At 44.0% G+C, this 19,422-nt stretch overlaps 1 protein-coding gene across 1 annotated transcript in view; it reads right to left on the bottom strand.

The window, feature by feature from the left end:
• The window catches only part of CACNA1B (calcium voltage-gated channel subunit alpha1 B), a 310,510-nt gene that overhangs the window by 107,326 nt on the left and 183,762 nt on the right, over window positions 1-19,422 (bottom strand). Inside the window, exons 13-17 of the mRNA XM_075716221.1 lie at window positions 16,554-16,666; window positions 13,017-13,129; window positions 8,825-8,956; window positions 7,871-7,943; window positions 2,979-3,096 (exon numbers count right to left, since the gene is read on the bottom strand). Of these exons, the coding sequence (XP_075572336.1) occupies window positions 2,979-3,096; window positions 7,871-7,943; window positions 8,825-8,956; window positions 13,017-13,129; window positions 16,554-16,666 (549 nt within the window). The remainder of the gene's footprint in view (window positions 1-2,978; window positions 3,097-7,870; window positions 7,944-8,824; window positions 8,957-13,016; window positions 13,130-16,553; window positions 16,667-19,422) is intronic.

Genomic DNA, 19,422 nt, shown 5'->3' with positions numbered 1-19,422 from the left:
AGAAGGGAATTTATATCCTGTTCCTCAGAAATACTGGATCTTAGCTGCTCTAAGGTTAAAAGCCTCTCTCAGCCCTGCTGTCAAGCCTGATTATAGCTTAATCTCATTTACAAATGCCAAGCCCTGAGGATTTAGAGATCTCCCTCCCTCCCAGCTCTCCATTGACCCAGTTTTCCAAAGCCTCGTGTTTCTGGAAGGGGGCATGCTGCCTGCCACGCGGCGGATGTCTGAGCATAGCTGCCGAGCCAGCCCAGGCATCACAGCTGCTCTAGCTCTGACAGTGCATGTTAATGGGATAAATCCCGCAGAGACACACTTGTGTGACAAGCACAGCTCACATGCTGCCTGCTCCACTGTTCCCTGTCTCTCAGTTCCTCGTGTTAATGGGGAGATTTCAGGCAAAGCAAAGGGCCAGAGCCCTACCGCACAGTCCATGGGCACTGATGTCCCATCTTTTGTCATCTTGACCCCCAGATGAAGGGGGTCTATAACAACTCTGTATCTTTAGCACAAGTACTGCCCCACACACACCCTTCCCTTTCTCCTAGGTACCCAGACAATGCTGCCAGCCCAAACAGGACTCTTAGGAAAAGATGAATGCTGGGACTGTAACTAGGAAGAAGGTTCACACTACTGGGGAACCCTCCAGAGAACTCTCAAGCAGAGCAGCAATACTCAGCATTATTATCCCTATTTTACAGAACAAACAAACCAGCTGGTCTGCTTCACATGTGCAACAGTTTTCAAGTTTCCATTTTTAAGGATGCTCTGTTTGACTCCACACAGCTTGTTGCTGCAGCCAGCAAACATCTCACACCAACAATTTTGTACCTAGTTAATGTGAGCAATGCCACGCAACATCAGCCCATCAGCAGCCTCCATCATGAAGCAGGGACAGAGTCATCACAGCTACTATGCTCTGCTGGCTCTCCTAATCACACCCAGCTGTTAGATCAGAGAATCTCTTTGCTCATTTCTATATAAAATACAGCCTCCCTTCCCAAATCCCAGATGCATGTGACTGGCATGTGTTATGTCCCTGGAGAGGTCTCAGGAGGCAAGAAAGTAGCAGAGTGCTGCTGGGTCCCCAGCAGACACCCTGGGACATTTTGAGGGAACACAAGCTTCCACTTTCCTGTTGTCCTCAAGAGATTTTCATGACTAAGCAGAGCAAAACATCTTCAGAGACTTCACACGTCAGGTCTTGGACCATGATCGAACACTCCCAGAGCCCCAAACCTGGACTTAAATTTTAAGCATTATAGAATCATAGAATCGTCTAGGTTGGAAAAGACCTTTAAGATCATCCAGTCCAACCATTAACCTACACTACCAAGCCCACCTAAACCAATCAAGGGTAGACTAGACTAAACCATATCCCGAAGTGCCACATCTACCCGTTTTTTGAACACTTCCAGGGATGGTGACTCCACCACCTCTCTGGGCAGCCCGTTCCAATGCTTGACCACCCTTTCCGTAAAGAAATTTTTCCTAATTTCCAGTCTAAACCTCCCCTGGCGCAGCTTGAGCCCATTTCCTCTCGTCCTATCGCTAGCTACTTGGGAGAAGAGACCAACACCCACCTCACTACTACCTCCTTTCAGGGAGTTGTAGAGAGCGATAAGGTCTCCCCTCAGCCTCCTCTTCTCCAGGCTAAACAACCCCAGTTCCCTCAGCCGCTCCTCATAAGACTTGTTCTCCAGACCCTTCACCAGCCTTATTGCCCTTCTCTGAACATGCTCCAGCACCTCAATGTCCTTGTTCTAGTGAGGGGCCCAAAACTGGACACAGTATTCCAGGTGGGGCCTCACCAGCGCCGAGTACAGGGGGACAATCGCCTCCCTGCTCCTGCTGGCCACACCATTCCTGATACAAGCCAGGATGCTGTTGGCCGCCTTGGCCACCTGGGCATACTGCCGGCTCATGTTCAGCCTGGCTGTCAGCCAACACCCCCAGGACCTTTTTGGCTGGGCAGCTTTCCAGCCCCTCTTCCCCAAGCCTGTAGCGTTGCATGGGGTTGTTGTGACTCAGGTGCAGGACCCGGCACTTGGCCTTGTTGAACCTCATACAGTTGGCCACGGCCCATCGATCTAGCCTGTCCAGGTCCCTGTGCAGGGCCATCCTACCCTCGAGCAGATCGACACTCCCACCCAATTTGGTGTCATCTGCAAACTTACTGAGGGCATACTCGATCCCCTCATCCAGATCGTTGATAAAGATATTGAACAAGACTGGCCCTAAAACAGAGCCCTGGGGAACACCGCTCGTGACCGGCTGCCAACTGGACTTAACTCCATTTACCACAACTCTCTGGGCTCGGCCACCCAACCAGTTCTTTACCCAGCGAAGAGTATGCCTGTCCAAGCCGTGAGCTGCCAGCTTCCCGAGGAGGATATTATGCGAGACGGTGTCAAAAGCTTTGCTAAAGTCCAGGTAGATGACATCCACAGCCTTTCCATCATCTACCAGGTGGGTCACCAGGTCATAGAAGGAGATCAGGTTGATCAAGCAGGATGGTGGATACAAGACAATTCCAAGCATTTAGAATAGCACAGCTGGTTAAGCTGTCATGTAGACAAGGGTACCAAGAAACTGGAGCCTGATCTATGCACTAAACCTATTTCAACTATTTCTTTCCCTGACCTAATGCAAACTATTTGTGAAAATATTCAAGGTAAAGAGGTCCTGCTCTGACTCAACTTCAATCATTTTTCCCACAACATAAATTAACTCATAATATGACATTCTTAAGGTAAAACATGAAAATTAAAATGAATGAAGACCATGCCCACATTGCCATCAGAAAAGTGACACCAACATGGACAAAGTGCCCACACCTCTCACCCCAGATGCTGTAAGGAGCAAAGTTAAAGCAGTGAATTGGTTTTAAAAAGCATAAGTGAAGGTGTGAGAATTTAATCAAAACTAGATATTTCTAGAACCCCAGGAAGGGAGTGCGGCACACTGTGTAAGGATACAGTTACCAAACAACGTCAGGACGATGAAGTAAATGGAGGAGAACATTCCCGAGCGGACACCACCCTGCGACTCTATCCCATGGTACATCACCGCATTCCAGTCTTCGCCCGTCAGGATCTGCATGGCAAGATTTGAGAGAGAAGAAGAAAGGATGACTCAAAGGAAAGACAAAGTAGGTAAGGTCTGGGGGAGCTAGGCAGCCTGATGCAATCTAGGACCGGTCTCTGGGGAAAATGGATGAGCACATTAGTATAGCAGACTGCACTGTTGGGCATCAACCCCCCAATCCTGGACAGTCTCATCCTGGGCTGGATGCAACTTTCTCCTCTGACATGGGCTGAGGAGCGAGGACTGCTTGTGAGGGAGGACCATTGCCCCATTCCTGCCCTCTCTTGGCTACGTGCCTGCTGCCCACCTCTGACTGTAGGCTCCCACACAGAGGTAGTAAAAGCCATGTTCCAACATTTCACCCCCAGCAAAATTTCTTCCCCCTCTCCATTTTTAAGTCATGCAGAGATATCAGGTTTCAACAGCTCCATGCATGGCATTTTCCACAGACCTAAGAAAACTCTACCTTCTAAGCCCAGTGCCCCATGTGAGAACTCTGCCAGCTTCAACTCCTTTCATTCACTTCATACAGAAAGGGTTTGCTCAGCTCCTCCCTGACCCACACACACTATACACACTGAGTGACCGTACATAGTCACAGGAGGAGAAACACTTGCAATCCCCTTCCGCCATTCCTCTATCCCTCAGGGCTGCAGACAGTTTTGCTGCAGCTGGTGCATGTGTGGATGTTACTCAAAATGTCAAGCACTGGGCAGCACAACCACTGCAAGGTTTGCCAGGGGGCTGCACCACAATCAGTTCTTCTCCAGGTTTCCTGCTTGCCAAGGCCACAAGGACCCTCAGCCACCCAAATGGCTACAAACTGCAAAAAAAAAACCCTAAGCAGAAGCAATAACCAAATTTGTATGAGTGAGGACAGATGTCCTTGTACAGAGGTGAGCACAACTGCAGCCTAGCTCTGCAGAGCTGTCCTGGCTGCAGGCTCTGGATACTGACCTGAGGCTAATTAGCAAACACATGAATAATAGAAAAACTAATCATAATAAGTGAAAACACCTAAGACTCAAATAAGCCTTGTCATAGTTGCTAGATGCTAATGTTGCACCAGTCTGAATTGCCTGCCGTTCCTGTTCGTCACGGATTGTAACACGGCAACATTTTGGGCAGATCAGCACTTCATATGCCTGCCATGGCAGAGTAGAACGATACTTAATTTTAGTACATTAAAACATGCCCACTGGGATGTGGAGCTCAAATTCCTAAATAGGAAGTTATCTTTGTGTTTAGTAGAAGAAAAAAAAAAACAAAAAAAGCCCAAAGCATGATGTATGTTGTAGTAATCAAGTCCCATGTGCATACAGTATGCTCAAAATGATTGCAAATTCCAGACTAGTCATCAGCTGCTGATAGAGAGAAAATTTCTTGCTGCAGGGTTGGTGCTGATGACAGCAATAGGCTAAGAACAAGTATAGAAACAAGGACATACAGCAGATACACAAACTTGTTTCCTAAATGCAGAATCTGGTCTCAAATAATTCAGAGACCAGGATTCAAAGCCCAAGCCTAACCCACACCGTTTGGAGTTGCTCTGGATTTACACCAGAGAATATGAACCAGGGCATTGGGCTTTCAGCTCTGGCACTCAAGTATGCAAAACACTGTTCACAAATTTGCAATCACATAATTTTTATGAATTCACAACTGTTCCTGCTTTCTGGGAATAACCATGAAGTGATTTCTGTTCACTCAAACATTTGTGGAAAGGGAAACTGGTGGGAACACTTCTATGGCCTGCAGAAGACCAGGAATCATAGGTATCACAAATTACAGACTACACATAAACAAGTCCAGCAGGTTGGGATCTGGGTTCGAAAATCCAACTGCATTCTTTTGGAAATGGAACAAAAACTTAAAGAAAAAAAAAATGGTTTATGGAACTTTTGCAGAGAGATAAAAGGTCTAATCTCATCAGCCTGCCTGTGCAGAGGTGGGGATGCTCTCTGAGGCCCTGGCAAGAGGACAGACACTTTGACCTGGTGTCCTTCCCACTGTTTGCACTGTCACCCATCAGCCGGAGGAATTACTTAAGCAATTAGGTAGCAGCCCTCAAGGAGCAGAGCACATGCAGTAAAAAAAAAAAAAAAAAAAATCTTTCTGCTCTATAACATCTCTGTTTGTGGATGCTATTAAGAACTTCTTGTACAGGAGAGAAAAGGACAGCACTGCACAGGGAGGGACACAAACAATGAGGACTTTGGAGTAAGGTGAAGCCCAAACATTTTGTTTTTCTATGGGTCCAAAACTGCTTTTGGCTGTCACAAATGAACATTTTGTCCAGGGCAGCTTAGCATTTAATACTTAGGCTTGGCTGAGGAGGCACCAGGTGATGGATTAAAAACAGCTTTCAAGAGCTGTTGTGAAATCTTAGTGGACTAACAAGCACATTAATGGTGGGAGACACTCAGATGCTGGGGATCAGTACTGCACCATTTCAAAGGGCTGTCCTGAAAATGAGATGCTTTCCTGAAGAAGGGCCTGGGTAAATCCAAAATCACATCAGCTCAGTGTCATATCTCGCAGGCAGGTCAGCAAGGGCAGCCAGGGCACATGGACATCAAGCCGAAGCCAGCTCTGTTTCCCAAGCCTTGGCAGGTGCCCGTCAGCAGAGCTGAGGTTCAGTCCCATCCTGCCCCCACACCGCCTCATCTCCAGTGGTCACCAGTGCTCTGCTTCTTAGCAGCCGGCAGCATGTAATTAATTTATGTAGCAGCTCTCAGGCAGCAGAGCATGTGTGGTTAACAGAGGTCTTTCTGCTTTATAGTCTCTGCACTTACGGATGTTGTAAATGCTTCCAGCTCAATGACTGCTGGAATAGGGAGATGCAGCTATCTATTTTTCGCATGTATATAGATATATATGAATATATATATATGTAGTTTGTGTCTGTATTTTGTATAAACACAGCTTGGCATTCAGCTCATGAAGACTTTCTTGGGAGCCATGAGCTGGAGAAAAACATATGATGCTCTTCCAAAGGAATAGGGACAGCATGGCTCCGTTGCACCCAATGCTGAGTTCAGCCAGCTGCCAAGCAGACAAAACATGTCCTGAGAGTCTCATGACAGAGGACTGTGACCCAGCCAGGTCTGCTGAAATAAAAAGGACTAAGGCAGGCTGCAGAAGACTTTGTTTAAGTCTGCTTCTTAAACAAAGAATCTCCAAAGGGGTTAGGGATGAATAGGGTGTATCTGGCTTTATTATATTTGTTCAACACATTGAATACGTTCATTGAATGATACTATTCTGCTCATTAGAGCAGCAACCAAACGAGCCTGCTGGCTTGCCTGAGTTTATGGGAGACGAGGTTAGAAAAGGATCCAAAGCCCATACTGAAGTAATGTTGACACAATATTTGAAATGGAGGGGAAGAGGGGGGACGGACTGGGAGCAGAGGTTATTGAAATGCCTCTGCAAGGCTGCACTGAATTAATTCAGTGCTGGTGGGTTTTGCTGGTTTTAATTCATAGTTCTGATGTTCAACACAAATGTCCTAAAACCAACAGTGTTTTCCTTCATCCCACAGCCACTATATTACAGGGGTATTTATCTCAGGAATGGAAAGGAAATATTTCAGCTAAGTAGTCTCAAGAAATAGCTATAGTCCTAAAACAAAATAACATCACAATTTCCAGATGCTCATATCCAGAGCCTGACTCAGGTTCAGTTCCAGCTCTGTGGCATTACGTTTCTGTAAGCCTTCTCTTTGATGAGTACTAAAATACTATGCAAATATTAATCTACCATGATTTGCAATATCCTGCGAGGTAAGTACTACTGAACCTGATTCACATCTGGAGAGAAGCAATACCCATATTAAGCTGCTTATGGAGAGGTCACAGGACACATGTCTTTTAGACGCTTTTTCTGGTTTAATCAAAAAATTGTCATCAACTCAATTTTTTTTTTTTATCATTTTTGGGGCAGGACACTGAAATACATAATCCAAGCCTTGTTGAGATCTAGTTGGATCTGAGGTCAAGTCTCAGCTTGAGCCCACATCAAGAATTTGTGTAGGACAATGCTATAAATGCAGGGTGGTCTTCCACAGACTTGTGTTACCTGCACATGGAGCAGGGTGCGGCATCCCCAGCTCTCTACTGAAACACCTGAAATAACTGTTTAAAAAAAGCATGCAGAGAACAGCTGCAAAATTAGGCTCTTACATCTGAGCATTGCATCTGCCAGAGCTGTGACCTCTTCCTGCCATCCCACAAGCTTGCCCAAGGCTGATGCCTCTTTCTGTGCTCCCCCACTGATTGTAATTCTTATCCAGCATTATCTTATCTTGAACTATCACCATGCAAAATGCTACATTATTGCCTCACTGCCTGGAGCTAGCTCAGGCCTCTCTCCTCGTTAAGTTATGGCAGCCACAGGAGAAAGTGAAACAGGTCAATGACACATACTTGCTGTGTAGGATTTCTGACAGGATGATTTATGCAGTGGGGCACATGCAACTGCTGCCATTGCAACATGCGACCCCAGGCAGGGGCCTCAGAAGAGAGCCTGGGCATGCACAGCCTTTAAGCTCAGCACAGAAATGTCTGTTTTATCAGTATTTTTTCCTAGCAAAAAATCTTTTGTTCTAGTTTTCCTTAATTCCATAGCATTGATTTTTAATGATGCATTGATTGGTCAGTCTGGCAAAATGCATGAGAAGGAATTCCATGGATTTTTGGGGACCTCTTTGCTCCCCATAAGCAGGAAGAGATGCCCAGGAATTTATTTTCTAACGCTCACTCAGGACGAGGCATGGCTTTACCTGGAATACTGTGAGGATGGCGGCAGGGAAGGTATCAAAATTCGTGGTTGGTGTTTCATTTTGAAAATTGAATCTAGAGAGAAGTAAGAAATAAAAACAAGAGCAGTAAGGGACAAGCAACTCTCTTGCAGTCTCATAATATCCTGTAACTCAAGTCAGAGAGCCACATTTGTTCCACCTGGCAATAACACCCCAGGCAACTGCAGTGGGGAACATGGCATCTCTGAGAAGATGCTTAACAGAACTATTAGCAGAAACTCAATTTTATTCCTGGAGAAAATTCTGATACTTTGAAATTCATTTTCATCCACAATTAAAATGAACAATCAAAATCTCAAATGCTTTTTGTGGAACAAAACATTCCAAGAAGTTGTTGTTCTCAAGTGTAAAAGTCAAAATTGAAATGGCCCTCTTAGTAGGTAATTTAAAAAAATTTTTTTAAAGATAAAACAGTGGCTGATTAAAAAAAAAAGTTAGTTCATTTCAAAAATTATACTGGAGTTTGAATGGTGATATTGTGATGATTCTTTTCATCACAGCTGGCATTTCTTAGTGGAAAAAAAATCAGATTCAACAAAACTATGTTTTCCAGGAGAAAAATATTCCAAGTGAAAAAAAAAATATTCCTGTTGCGCTGGCTGTCAGGGAAAGAATTTGCTTTTCCCTTCACAGTAGAAAAAGTGCTTCCTCCCTCAGTCCTCTTTCAGAGGTCTGGGTGTACACGGGGACTATGGAATGACACAGGAGTTGTGAATCACAGTAACTAGAAAGAATTCAGCTCCAGGGAAAACACCAGAACAGGAACTATTCTCCTATAAACCAGAGATCACAACTCAGGAGCCCAGAAAGACTGACGTCTGCACCCACAATGTGAATATTTTGAGCCCTGCAGCCCCTGTCCCCATTGGGTATCGCTTTCAGATTTACCCCTGAAAGGACAATGATTAGACTTACTGTCCTCCAAAGAGCTGCATCCCCAGCAAAGCAAACACCACAATGAACAGGAACAGCAGGAAGAGCAAACTGATGATGGACTTCATGGAGTTTAGCAAGGAGACCACCAGATTCCTCAGGGAATTCCAGTACCTGCATTGTAGATCAGAGCAGCCAAGACATAAGATTAGCAGAAGAGACTTCTGTGAGAAACTAATATAATCTATTTTCTTATCAAAAAAAAAAAAAAACCCAACCCAAAAAAAGGAAAGGAATAGCAGGGAATATCAGCATCTTTAAACTCCCCTCTATGATTGGAAAATAGAGCTCACTGAGAGGCAAAACCTCTTGTAGCATCTCAAGGGCAGAGATGGTCACCTCAGTGCATGTGTACCCATGCAGAGCAGTCATCAGCAGCGAAAAGTGTTCAGTTTAATTTCTCAGTAACCCCTTTCCTGGTATAGAATTCAACCTTTCTGCATCTTCTCACCCAGCATGGCAGTCAGCAGGGGTGTCAAAAACAGGGATGTATCAATATCATCAAGGTGAGACTGAACATGGGGATGGTGAACCCCTCCCTTCATAAGACACGAATCAGGAATGAACAGCTCATTTCCACCAGGACACTTTTGCAGTGTGTGCTTCCGACTTATCAAATGCCAGTATCCACAAGTGGACTTAAATTCCCACATGTTTAAACATTTCTGTAGACATTTAACACACACATGCATGCACAGTGATGCCTTCAGTGTGGGGCAATTCAACCACACAATTTAAGCATCTAGGACCGAGCAACCGCTTTGGAGGATGAAAACAGATCTGGGACATTAACTCTAACATGGCAAGAGGGAATGGCTCAAACTGAATCCTGACTGACACATCCAAGTTGCATCTGGCCAGATACTGAAGTTAGTTTGCTTTTATCTCCCCTGTCCCCCGAGATGGCTTCTGGCACACTCGCAGGTGCAGGCAGGCACATCGAGTGATGGCATGCCAGGGAGGATGCTCAGAAACAGCTCTCTTTCCTGGCTTTATTGCCCTGCTGAGAACAGGCAGGGAGCATTTATATTAGGAAAACTAATGAATCAGAAAATGCAGAAAGAGCTATTAAGCAGAGGAGCTCTTTGACAATCTCCTTTTGGACAGACAGGCATGCGGAACAATGGGACTGGAGCAGGCAGGAGGAAATAAGTGATTTAGAGCCATTTCACTTGTCCTCTGTTAAAAGTTTTGAGTCTGAGACCATGGGGGGAAATTTTTCTCTCTTTTTCCCCAGTGACCTCTCTTGTTGCCACCACCTGGTGCTGGGAGCTGCCATCCAGAGGTCACCCTCCGCTGCAGTTTTGGGGACAGACCCATGCACCGAGCTCCTTCCTGCAGTGCAGCTGTGGGTATCCAGCAGAAGGAAGCCCATGGATTTGTCTGATCTCGTGATGGGGAGAGAATCTCAGAGCTTGAGTCACAAGAGCAGAAACACCATCCTTTCTCTTCTCTTTGTCTTCATTTTCCTCCTCTTCCTTCCCCCAGGTGTAGCTGAGAGGACTGAACCTGAAGCAGTATTTTGCACTCCCATTTAACCCGCTCCAAGAAAAGTTATATGTCCATAATACAGTGACAGAGGTTTCAGGGGAAACTTTGGTCCCTAGGGAGAATATCTTCAATTGAAAAAGTTGCAACCAAACCTACTCAGGGTTAGCTCTTAAGCAAAAGGGCCTCAGCTGCTCTCCTTGGAGAAGGAGGAAGGGTTTGTTGATCACACAGCTCTCCCCTGCTTGACACAATGGCTTCAGGCAAAATCTGCCACAAGAAAGGTGTTCACACCTCGCAGTTAACACAACTGGACACAAAATACTTGTGGAGGCTCTGTCTTGTCCTGGAATAGCTCAGCACCAAACCCTGCCTGACTACAGAGCATCACGATATGATGAGGAGCTGCATTTCTACAGATGCCAGTCCCATTCAGTTCTGTCATGACAGAGAGGAAAATGTGAAGTTTTTTTCTCCTTGTCCTCCTTCCTGAATTTTAGCCCCTCTTAGGCTGTGTCCCCTCATAGTACAACCTGCTGTCACCTTTCAGACCTGATGTAATTTAGCTTTTTAACTATTGCATTGCTCTGCTGTCTGCAGTCACACTGATTTTGGACATATGAATCAAAAATTCTAATACCATCAATTATTCAAAGCAGGTGGACTGCTAATGGCTTCTATTAAATGGAGAGGCAAATTAAAAAAAATAGGGCAGGGAGCTTCAGAGAAAAATTGCTATGAAAGACATGGAAAAAGGGAAAAAAAGAAAACTGCTGAGGGTCAGGATGTTTTCACAGTAAAGACTAATGAAAGCAGGTGGGCAGCAATCTGTGCCTGGTGCCATAGCTTTGGTCACTCTCCGTGAGTTATGCCAGGACTGAGCTGTGCAGCGCAGGCACTGGGATAATATGGCCCAGCACAGCTGAGAACCCCCCATGTGAGCTGGGGGGGACCTGGCTTCTGGTAACATAATGTCACATCAGGTCAAAAATCCACATAATTAAGTCAAGAGAACTTCAGCATCAGTGGGGTGAGAATTTCACTTGCTGTTCTGAGAAGGGGCAGAGCACTCAGCTTGGTCCATGATTTGCTTTGCTAAGTTAAATCTCAGGCTTCATCCCTTTATTATGTAGACTAAAATTCTGAATAGTCAAAACTTGCAAAAAGATCATTTTAACTTGAAAAATGTCCAGAATTTTTACAAAGTACAACACGCAATCAGATACACTAAATCTCAGTAGCTCTGGATAAAATTAACTGCTGAAAATTAATAGCTATGAATTTGCTACAAAACCTGGAGTTTTCCATAAATAACATTAGTGCAAAGGTAGCCTAAGAGATATTTTTGGGGCAGGTGCCCACCTCTTTTGCTGGACATTTACAGAACTTAACGTTTCCAACCCCTTTGTCCCATAGTACAACAAACGACACAGCATCACCCACAGATCTTGGATGTGCATAACGATTAGCAGATATAAATTAGCAAACCCTACAAAGCTAACAAAACCCATGTGTTTGAATAGCTGCAAAAGTACCTGGTTACTTCAAATGACTGTTTTGTTCAAGTGTGATAACTTATGCTTTATGTATTTAGGGTGGTTGGGTTTTTCAGAGGGAGGTGCTATTCCTCCTTTTGTTACTTCAAGCCAAGAACAAGTAAGAGAATGATGGGAAGAGGGGAGATCTGAGGAGGCAATGGTGTAAAAAAAAAAGGTGGAAAACAACAGCAGGAGCACCCAAATATGTAATCAATTTCCACACAATTTTGAAATCCTGCAGAAATTGCTCCAAATGTATCTATAAATTGCACAGTAGCTGTTTGTTAATGCCAGCACACATTAACGCACTGCATGAGCATGAAAACAACTGAAAAGCTGTGGCAACCCAACTCTAGTGAAAATTCAACTTCACAGGCTCGAGACTAAAAACACCAGACATTTCCAGACCAGACACAGCACAGGCAGCAGTAACATACTTCATATTTGTGTTAACACAGTTGTTCAGGCACCAGGATTTAGTATCCAGCAGTAACCAGGGTAGCTCGGTTCCTAAATATGTAAGGAACTATCACCAGATCAGCAGCAGATAAGGACAGTGGGCAGTTGATGGGGCTTAGAAAGTAAATAAAAAGCTTTTCTCTCTTACCTCAAGAAATAAGGGATCACCTCACAAGATTTTTGTTTTAAGCAAGCTTAAAAACAAAGCAAAGAAGGATGCTCTCATGCAGCCCATCACTACCCTGTGGAGTGCTCTGCCCAAGGGCAGACAAACCTCTACATGAGGCTGAGGAAAGGGCTGTTAAAAGCCCTTGTGGATGCAAATTGTGGCCTAGGAACTCCCTAAACTTTCAAGTGCTAGAAACCCAGATTGCCCCACCAAGGGAAGGGCAATTCTGCATCTGCAATTTTCTTCCACTTCCCCACCCACTAGAGCCAGTGCAGACATAGGATGTTAGGACAGACAAGACCTTTCAAGACCTTTGTGCCAGCTAGTACAGGGTGTTTTGGGGGGGTGAGGGGTGGGGTGGGGGGGAGTGGGTTTTTTGGTTTGGGTTTGGTGGGGGCTTGGGGGGTTTGTTTTTGGTTTTTACAGGTGTGGAAAGCACTACTACTTGCTGTGGGGCTGGTGATACATATTTCATATGGTACTGGAAGTTTCATGTGAGTGGAAAGGGAGCTGGGCTTACTTTGTTACTTTGAAAATCCTCAGCAGTCGAAGAGCTCTCAATACGCTGATGCCAAATGAGGTACCTGGTTTCACTGCAGCCCAAATAACTTCAAATATACTTCCCACGATGACCTGCAAGAAGAGTCCATTTTACATAAGACAAAACTTCTGCTTAGTTCTTTGTGGTGCTGCTAGAGAGGCTGAAGAGAGAACAAGAATCAGAGCTTGGGCTCTGTTGTTTCCTTATGAAGGATTCAGCAAAATCATGAATTAGCCAACAGCACTAAAAAACCTTGTTCCAATTTTCTGCAGTCCAGTCTAAAAAAACGCAATACCTAGAAGCAGGACAGATGCATAGGGAATCACAGATAGGAACTTGTTGCTTTCTTCTCTAGCAAGCAAGCTACCTTAAAATAACCTTTTTGGAATGACTCCATGATTTTTTTTTTTTTTTTTTTCACTACATCATCTCAGCTACAAATACCATTACTTCATTTTCCCACCCCATGCAGCCGGTCGGTCCAGCTTGTAGAGATGCAGGGGGACACTGCCTCATCCTCCCTTCCCCATCAGAAGCACCAAAAGGCTTCACCCACAGCACTGCAGAACAGCAAAGCATTAGCGCTGGGCAAGATCTACGAGAAACTTCTGGCAACTGAGAGTCTTTAGGAGACCAATTAAGATAATACCTATTAAGAGATCCTGCAAAGCCTCTGGCATGCACATCCAGTTGTCTGCCAGGCCCTCAGCAATTGAAAAAATTGTCCCCAGTCAAGGTGTTTTTTTAAATTTTGTTTTGTCTGTTTTTTTGTTTTAAGGCTGGGAGAGAATTAACTTCAAGTGATAAAGAAATCTTCTCTTCAATCCTTTATTACAAAAGGACAAAATAGTAATAATGGGTTAAACACAACTGCAAAGGGCAATTACATCAACACAGGTTACTACACTGTTAAGAAGAGAAGACAGGCATTTCGGTGCCAATTACTGTTACTACTTACATTAACCTAGCATTTCAGAGCTCCCATGGACTGTGGTCCCCAGTTGCGTGAAGCACACCATAAACACATTATCACTGGATCCCAGCGAGCAGCTTGTTTTTGTGGTGAAAGGGAGTGTTAATGGGAAGTCAGGGCCAGCAGAGCTGTGTCTGAATACCTGATCAGTGCTGGGAGGCTCAGCAGCTTGGAAACTTCTTTCATAATCAGAAACCTGGATATCTTTTGAAAAACACAGCATTGCTTGCAGCTGGTCTGCAAGAAATGCTGTACCTGAGCTTCAAGAATATCTAGTGGGAAAGGGAGATACACAACAGTTGCTCATCCAGTTGCTCCCATCACAAAAAGAAGGAACTAAAATTTCTCTCCCACGATCTATCACTCTCGGGAATCCCTCATGAATCAGCAAAAACCTTTCCTTAGACCCTCCACTTACACTGATAATTAATTTTCCTGGCATCTCAATATCGCCTCCTGGGAGCTGTTTCACATGAGACCCCACTGGACTGCTTCTCCCAAGACTGATGTTGCTCTGATTTGTTGTTTCACTTTTTGCATTTGAATGGTTCATCTTGATTGTTTGTCAAACTAAACTGACTACAGATCTGTGTGATATTCCAGTGGGGGGGGTGAAGCAGCTGAATTAATTCTGTGGGCTAGAAGGTGGGTGAGGAGGAAGAAACATAGCTAGAAGTAGGATCCCAGTGGATTCTCTAAAGAAGGAAGAATTTGAAACAGATCAACAGCTTTACCTCCTGGGAAACACTCAGCAAAGCTTATTGCCAGTGCTGCACTCACCATAGCATGACACAAAGCAGCAAGACCCGGTAGGTTTATCTCTTGCTTAATACAAGCTCCAAAATCACCTGTCCATGACTATCAGGCACAAGCTCTTCTTGTTGTGGAAGGAGCATCCTGGATACAAGAATACAGTAAAACTGGAAGCCAGCGTGGGGGCAAGCTGGCTGCAGTTCAGAGCCTACTTAATGCACTGATGAAGGACATCGATCTAGTGTCTGTCACTAGACAATGCAAACAAGGCAATGTTACCCTTAAAAGTCTAACTAGGCAATATTGCTTGGCTGCCAAATGTCTTTGACTCAGCTTACAGAAGCTGGGGTCTTTAGGCATGCAATGAATTTAATGAAAGCTGGGTATCAGCCCCTTTGTATTCTGTGGGCACACTCTTCATTCCAGCCTTTGCAGGACATCTTGCCAGTACAGTTAAAATTTTCCCTGCGTTGGCTGCCTTGACTTGAGGGGAGCCTCTCTGCCCCTGGGATTAGGCGCCAACTCTGAATGTGCAGACATCCAGTTATCTTACATTATCTGTGTTATTTGTGCTCTGGTTTCCTCTCATGACAGTTAGAGTCTGTATTATCCTTTGGGCTCTGCAGCCAGGAAGAGCGGCACAATGCATTTCAATGCTCTGAGCCACCAATGGCTGTGGTGGACACTCCAGAGAGGAGAGCCCCACACTTGGTGCAGCCGGATACAACACCTCAGTCTGTTGGACACAGGTCATTCTTGGGCTGGCTGGTTTAATCTCAAAGTCTATTTAGCTCTCAGCTTTCCTTTTGACACTACCAAAAAAAGGAGAATTTGGCTTTAGCTGTACTCTTTGATTTAGGAGTGGTCACTTACTGAAGGTAAAAATACCTCTTCCTACTTTGTGGGAACAGTGCTGAAGCAGGAATTTTAGCCCCATGGGGGAGAAGAATGACCCCCAGCATTTTGGCAGATAAAGACTAGAAACAACAGACTAAATCTTGGAGAGAAGGGCTGGATGACGGGTACAATGAACTGAATGTTTTCCCCTTGCCAGTGGCTGCATCATAAGCTTCGTATCTGCTTTGTTAAAGAAACCTTACAGACTGATTCCTGCTCTGGGATGCCGTGCTCAGCCCACACTAAAGATAAGAAAAGCTGAGTTAACCTCTGTGAAGACAGATTACAGCCTGGTAGCTTTTCATGACTAAATTAATATCTGCATGCAACGTTCTTTGTTAGATGGAGTCAAAACTGGCCCCACTATTCGCACTTTAAAGCTACAGTGTTAGCACCAAGGGGAGAGCCTGTACTTCTGCAATAAAAAGATGTGAGTTATTGCCTTTCTGTCACCTAATCATCTGTTTAGACTTCTACTTCTGGGCACTCATGTCTGAAAAGTGCTGCCTATGTATCTTGAGGTAAAGGCCATTAAATGGATGATATGGGAGATAAGCAATAAGATGTGTGGGATTTTTATCTTCCAATCACCTCATTTAAATGGGAGAGAGAATCTCTCAGTAATCAGAGCATTTAGTGGTGCTGATGCTATGAACACCCCGTAGTTCACTGAGGAAATGAAATCCCCAGCTGTCACATTTCTTCAAGAAGGATGATAACTAGGGGAAGCTTAATGTGTTTCACTGCAGCTAATTTATACAATGACTTCTCCCTGCAGAAGACACACTTACAGCACCATTTCCCAGGGGTTCCCATACTCACCCTTAAATGCCCAACCCCATTCAGTAACGGGAGAGCCACACACTTCATCCACACAGCTGAGGCCTACTCACCCCAAAGTCAAAGCAGTTGAATGAAGAATGGAAGTAGTTTCTTGGCCCCAGTCCATACATCTTCAAAGACATCTCAGTAAGAAACAGACCCAGAAAAACAAACTCTGCGAAATCTGGAAACAGGAAAAGAGATTAAATTAGTCCACAAGACCTTGGTAGGCAGATCTCTTCATGTGGGGAACAATGGTAATTTTTCACAATGCAGACTGCCTCCTGCCAGAAGAAAATCCCTTTGCAATGGCAAATGAGACCCCGAGGACAGTTTCACATAATTATTTTTATATGCACATGAGCTGTATTCAGCCTTCAAAACTGTGAAGGCAATGTTTGATGTGTACTGTGGGAAGGTCGGTATGAGCGTTAAATAATATTCTCATTGTCTTTGTAAAGGAATTTCAAAAGAAAGCTCTGGATCTAATATTTCTAAAGGTCTACTTTAATTGCACAGATAATGTTTTGAAATGTATCTTTGGGACTTTTGTACCTACACGAGACGGGCACTTTTGGGAGAGGGGTGTAAGCTTTTGAAACATTCTCTCATGATAAAAATACCTTCATACCCAACAGAACTGATGCCTCTGAGAGCTCGTATTCAGAGGTGTTGTGTCTACTGTTAGCACGTAGCCACATTTATTTTTATTATGCCTGTATAACCATCGAATTATAGAAGAGCAAGTTCTGTTTCCTTGCTTCACATATCACAGGCAAATAGGCTGTGAAGCTTTTGATGAGAAGATTTATCACCTATGATGAAACAAAGAGCAGAAAGAACATAGCTGAAGACTTCAATTTCCAGATCAGGTTTTTAGGACTTGAAGCTACAGAAAACACTGCCTTTGGCATTTTAAGTCATGCAAGTTTAGATCTGGAGGCCAATGAGCAACAGAAACAATGGAATATTAAAAACAGACACAAAAGGGGCAAAAAAACCTCTACACTACCAAAACAAACCAAAAAGCATAAGGCAAACCTCTCCCTCTAGAGAAAAGATGAGGAAAAGAATCAAGCTTCAAAGGGTGGAAATTAATCACATTGCTTAGCTCACTACAGAAGGTTCTCCAATACTGTAGCAGCATAGATGCTACAGGAAAGTTGTCTTCTGTAATTTCAGTTTTATGATTCCAGGAATGATAAAGACAAGATGGTGCCAAACTTTTCTCAAAGGTGCACACAAACAGACAAAGGACAACAGATACAAGTTGCGACAAGCAAAATTTCAAATACATAATCTTGAATCCCAGGTGCTTTGTACACCTGCAATATGTGGCTTCAGCTAACGAGTGTGGGGAAAGAGGAGAGAATGAGGGTCCTTTCAACCTGCATGGCTTTCATTCCATTCACTGCCTTGCACATTCATATTGAGCATGCGTGGTTGGCCCAGGTCCATCCCACATTGCTGCTTGTCTTTTGAAATTGCTTGAAAAACACAGCTTCAATTATCAAAAAATAAAAAGGAATTTTAAATTTTAAATGAAAGACAGTAATGAAATATCTTGGGCATAATGTTAACTGAAATCCAGGAAGCATTAACTAGATGAGAATGTTTTTATTAACACTTCAGTGTGGAGCCTACAGGGACACTTCTGCCAACATTTGCAATAGGGGAGGAAATACCAAGAGGGTATTAATTATACCATGTAACCTACTCTCCTTGAAAATAAGAGCACTATCAATAAAGGAGACTATCAAGGGCAAAGTGTTCACATTTGAGGAACAAGATAACAAAATATGAGGTCTGCAGACTTCTCAACCTTTTTCCTACCAAGAGGTAGGCTCCACCCACTGGATCTCAGTGCTCAGGGGAAGGCATGATCACATGAAGAAGCAGCACACCTCCATCTCCCTTTGAGCTTGGAACTTGCTAGGAGAAGCATGTTCACACCTGCACCACACTACAACTTTTGTCTCCTTTCTGACATCAGACACAACAGCTCAGTGAACAAACAGTTGTTTCCAACACAGGGGATCCCAGAGTAGGGAGTTATCCACAGTTACACTGGCAATCCATCTGACTATATGAGTGCAGAGGGTGCAAGAAAGGGACCAGGTGAACCAATGTCAGGCATAAAATGAGATGTCTGACAAGTCCAATTATATAAAAATACAGAATTTTTTAAAAAACAGGTGTTCAGTGGTATTGCATTTCCTTGCACATAGTCAAAAAGATCGCAATTGTGAAGTAGTAAGAATGTTAAAATCCTAATTATTAATAGATGGCCCTGTAAATCAGAAGCTTAAACTAGCTTCCATGGCAGATCCTGAACATCCATTCTGCACCCTACATACTTTGGAAATGGTAAGAAACAGAATGCAAAACTCCCCCAATAAAGCAGATGCATCTTCACTGGGCATGAAAGAATTTGTGCTGCTGCTGTCACCTATTTCAGTCATTAGCCCAGAGGGAAAGCTTGCACCAGCGTTTGTGTTGACAACTCTCTTCCTTGCTGGGAAGTTATCACTCCCATCTTTGGTTTCATGCTCAGCAGAGTTCAGCAAGCCAAATGGTGCTTATTGGAATTACTTCAGTGTTAGTTTCCCTATCACAAGGATTGATATCAAACCAATGCTTTGAAACTGATGCTCTTGCTTAGTTAGCAGACAAAATTTAAAATTGTAGGGAGGGGCTGTAAATCAAAAATACAGAAAGCATTGCACAGCCTCCACCTGCTTCATATCTCACTGTCAGGGAGATTCTTATCCTCTTATCTGTTCACCAAACTCACCTGTAAGAGTTACATTTCAGGTATGCCCCATATTCTTTCACGGAATAACAAAAAAACTAGGTAGGGGTTTTTTACTGTAATTTTCACTAACAGATCTCAGTACACTTTGCCAAGACAACTACCATCATTTCAAAAGAAGAAAAAGG

This window comes from Pelecanus crispus, chromosome 9, assembly GCF_030463565.1.
Source record: "Pelecanus crispus isolate bPelCri1 chromosome 9, bPelCri1.pri, whole genome shotgun sequence".
NCBI classification, from domain to species: Eukaryota; Metazoa; Chordata; class Aves; order Pelecaniformes; family Pelecanidae; genus Pelecanus; species Pelecanus crispus.
Note: the sequence above shows the minus strand (reverse complement) of the source record. Positions and strands in the feature narration are given on the sequence as shown.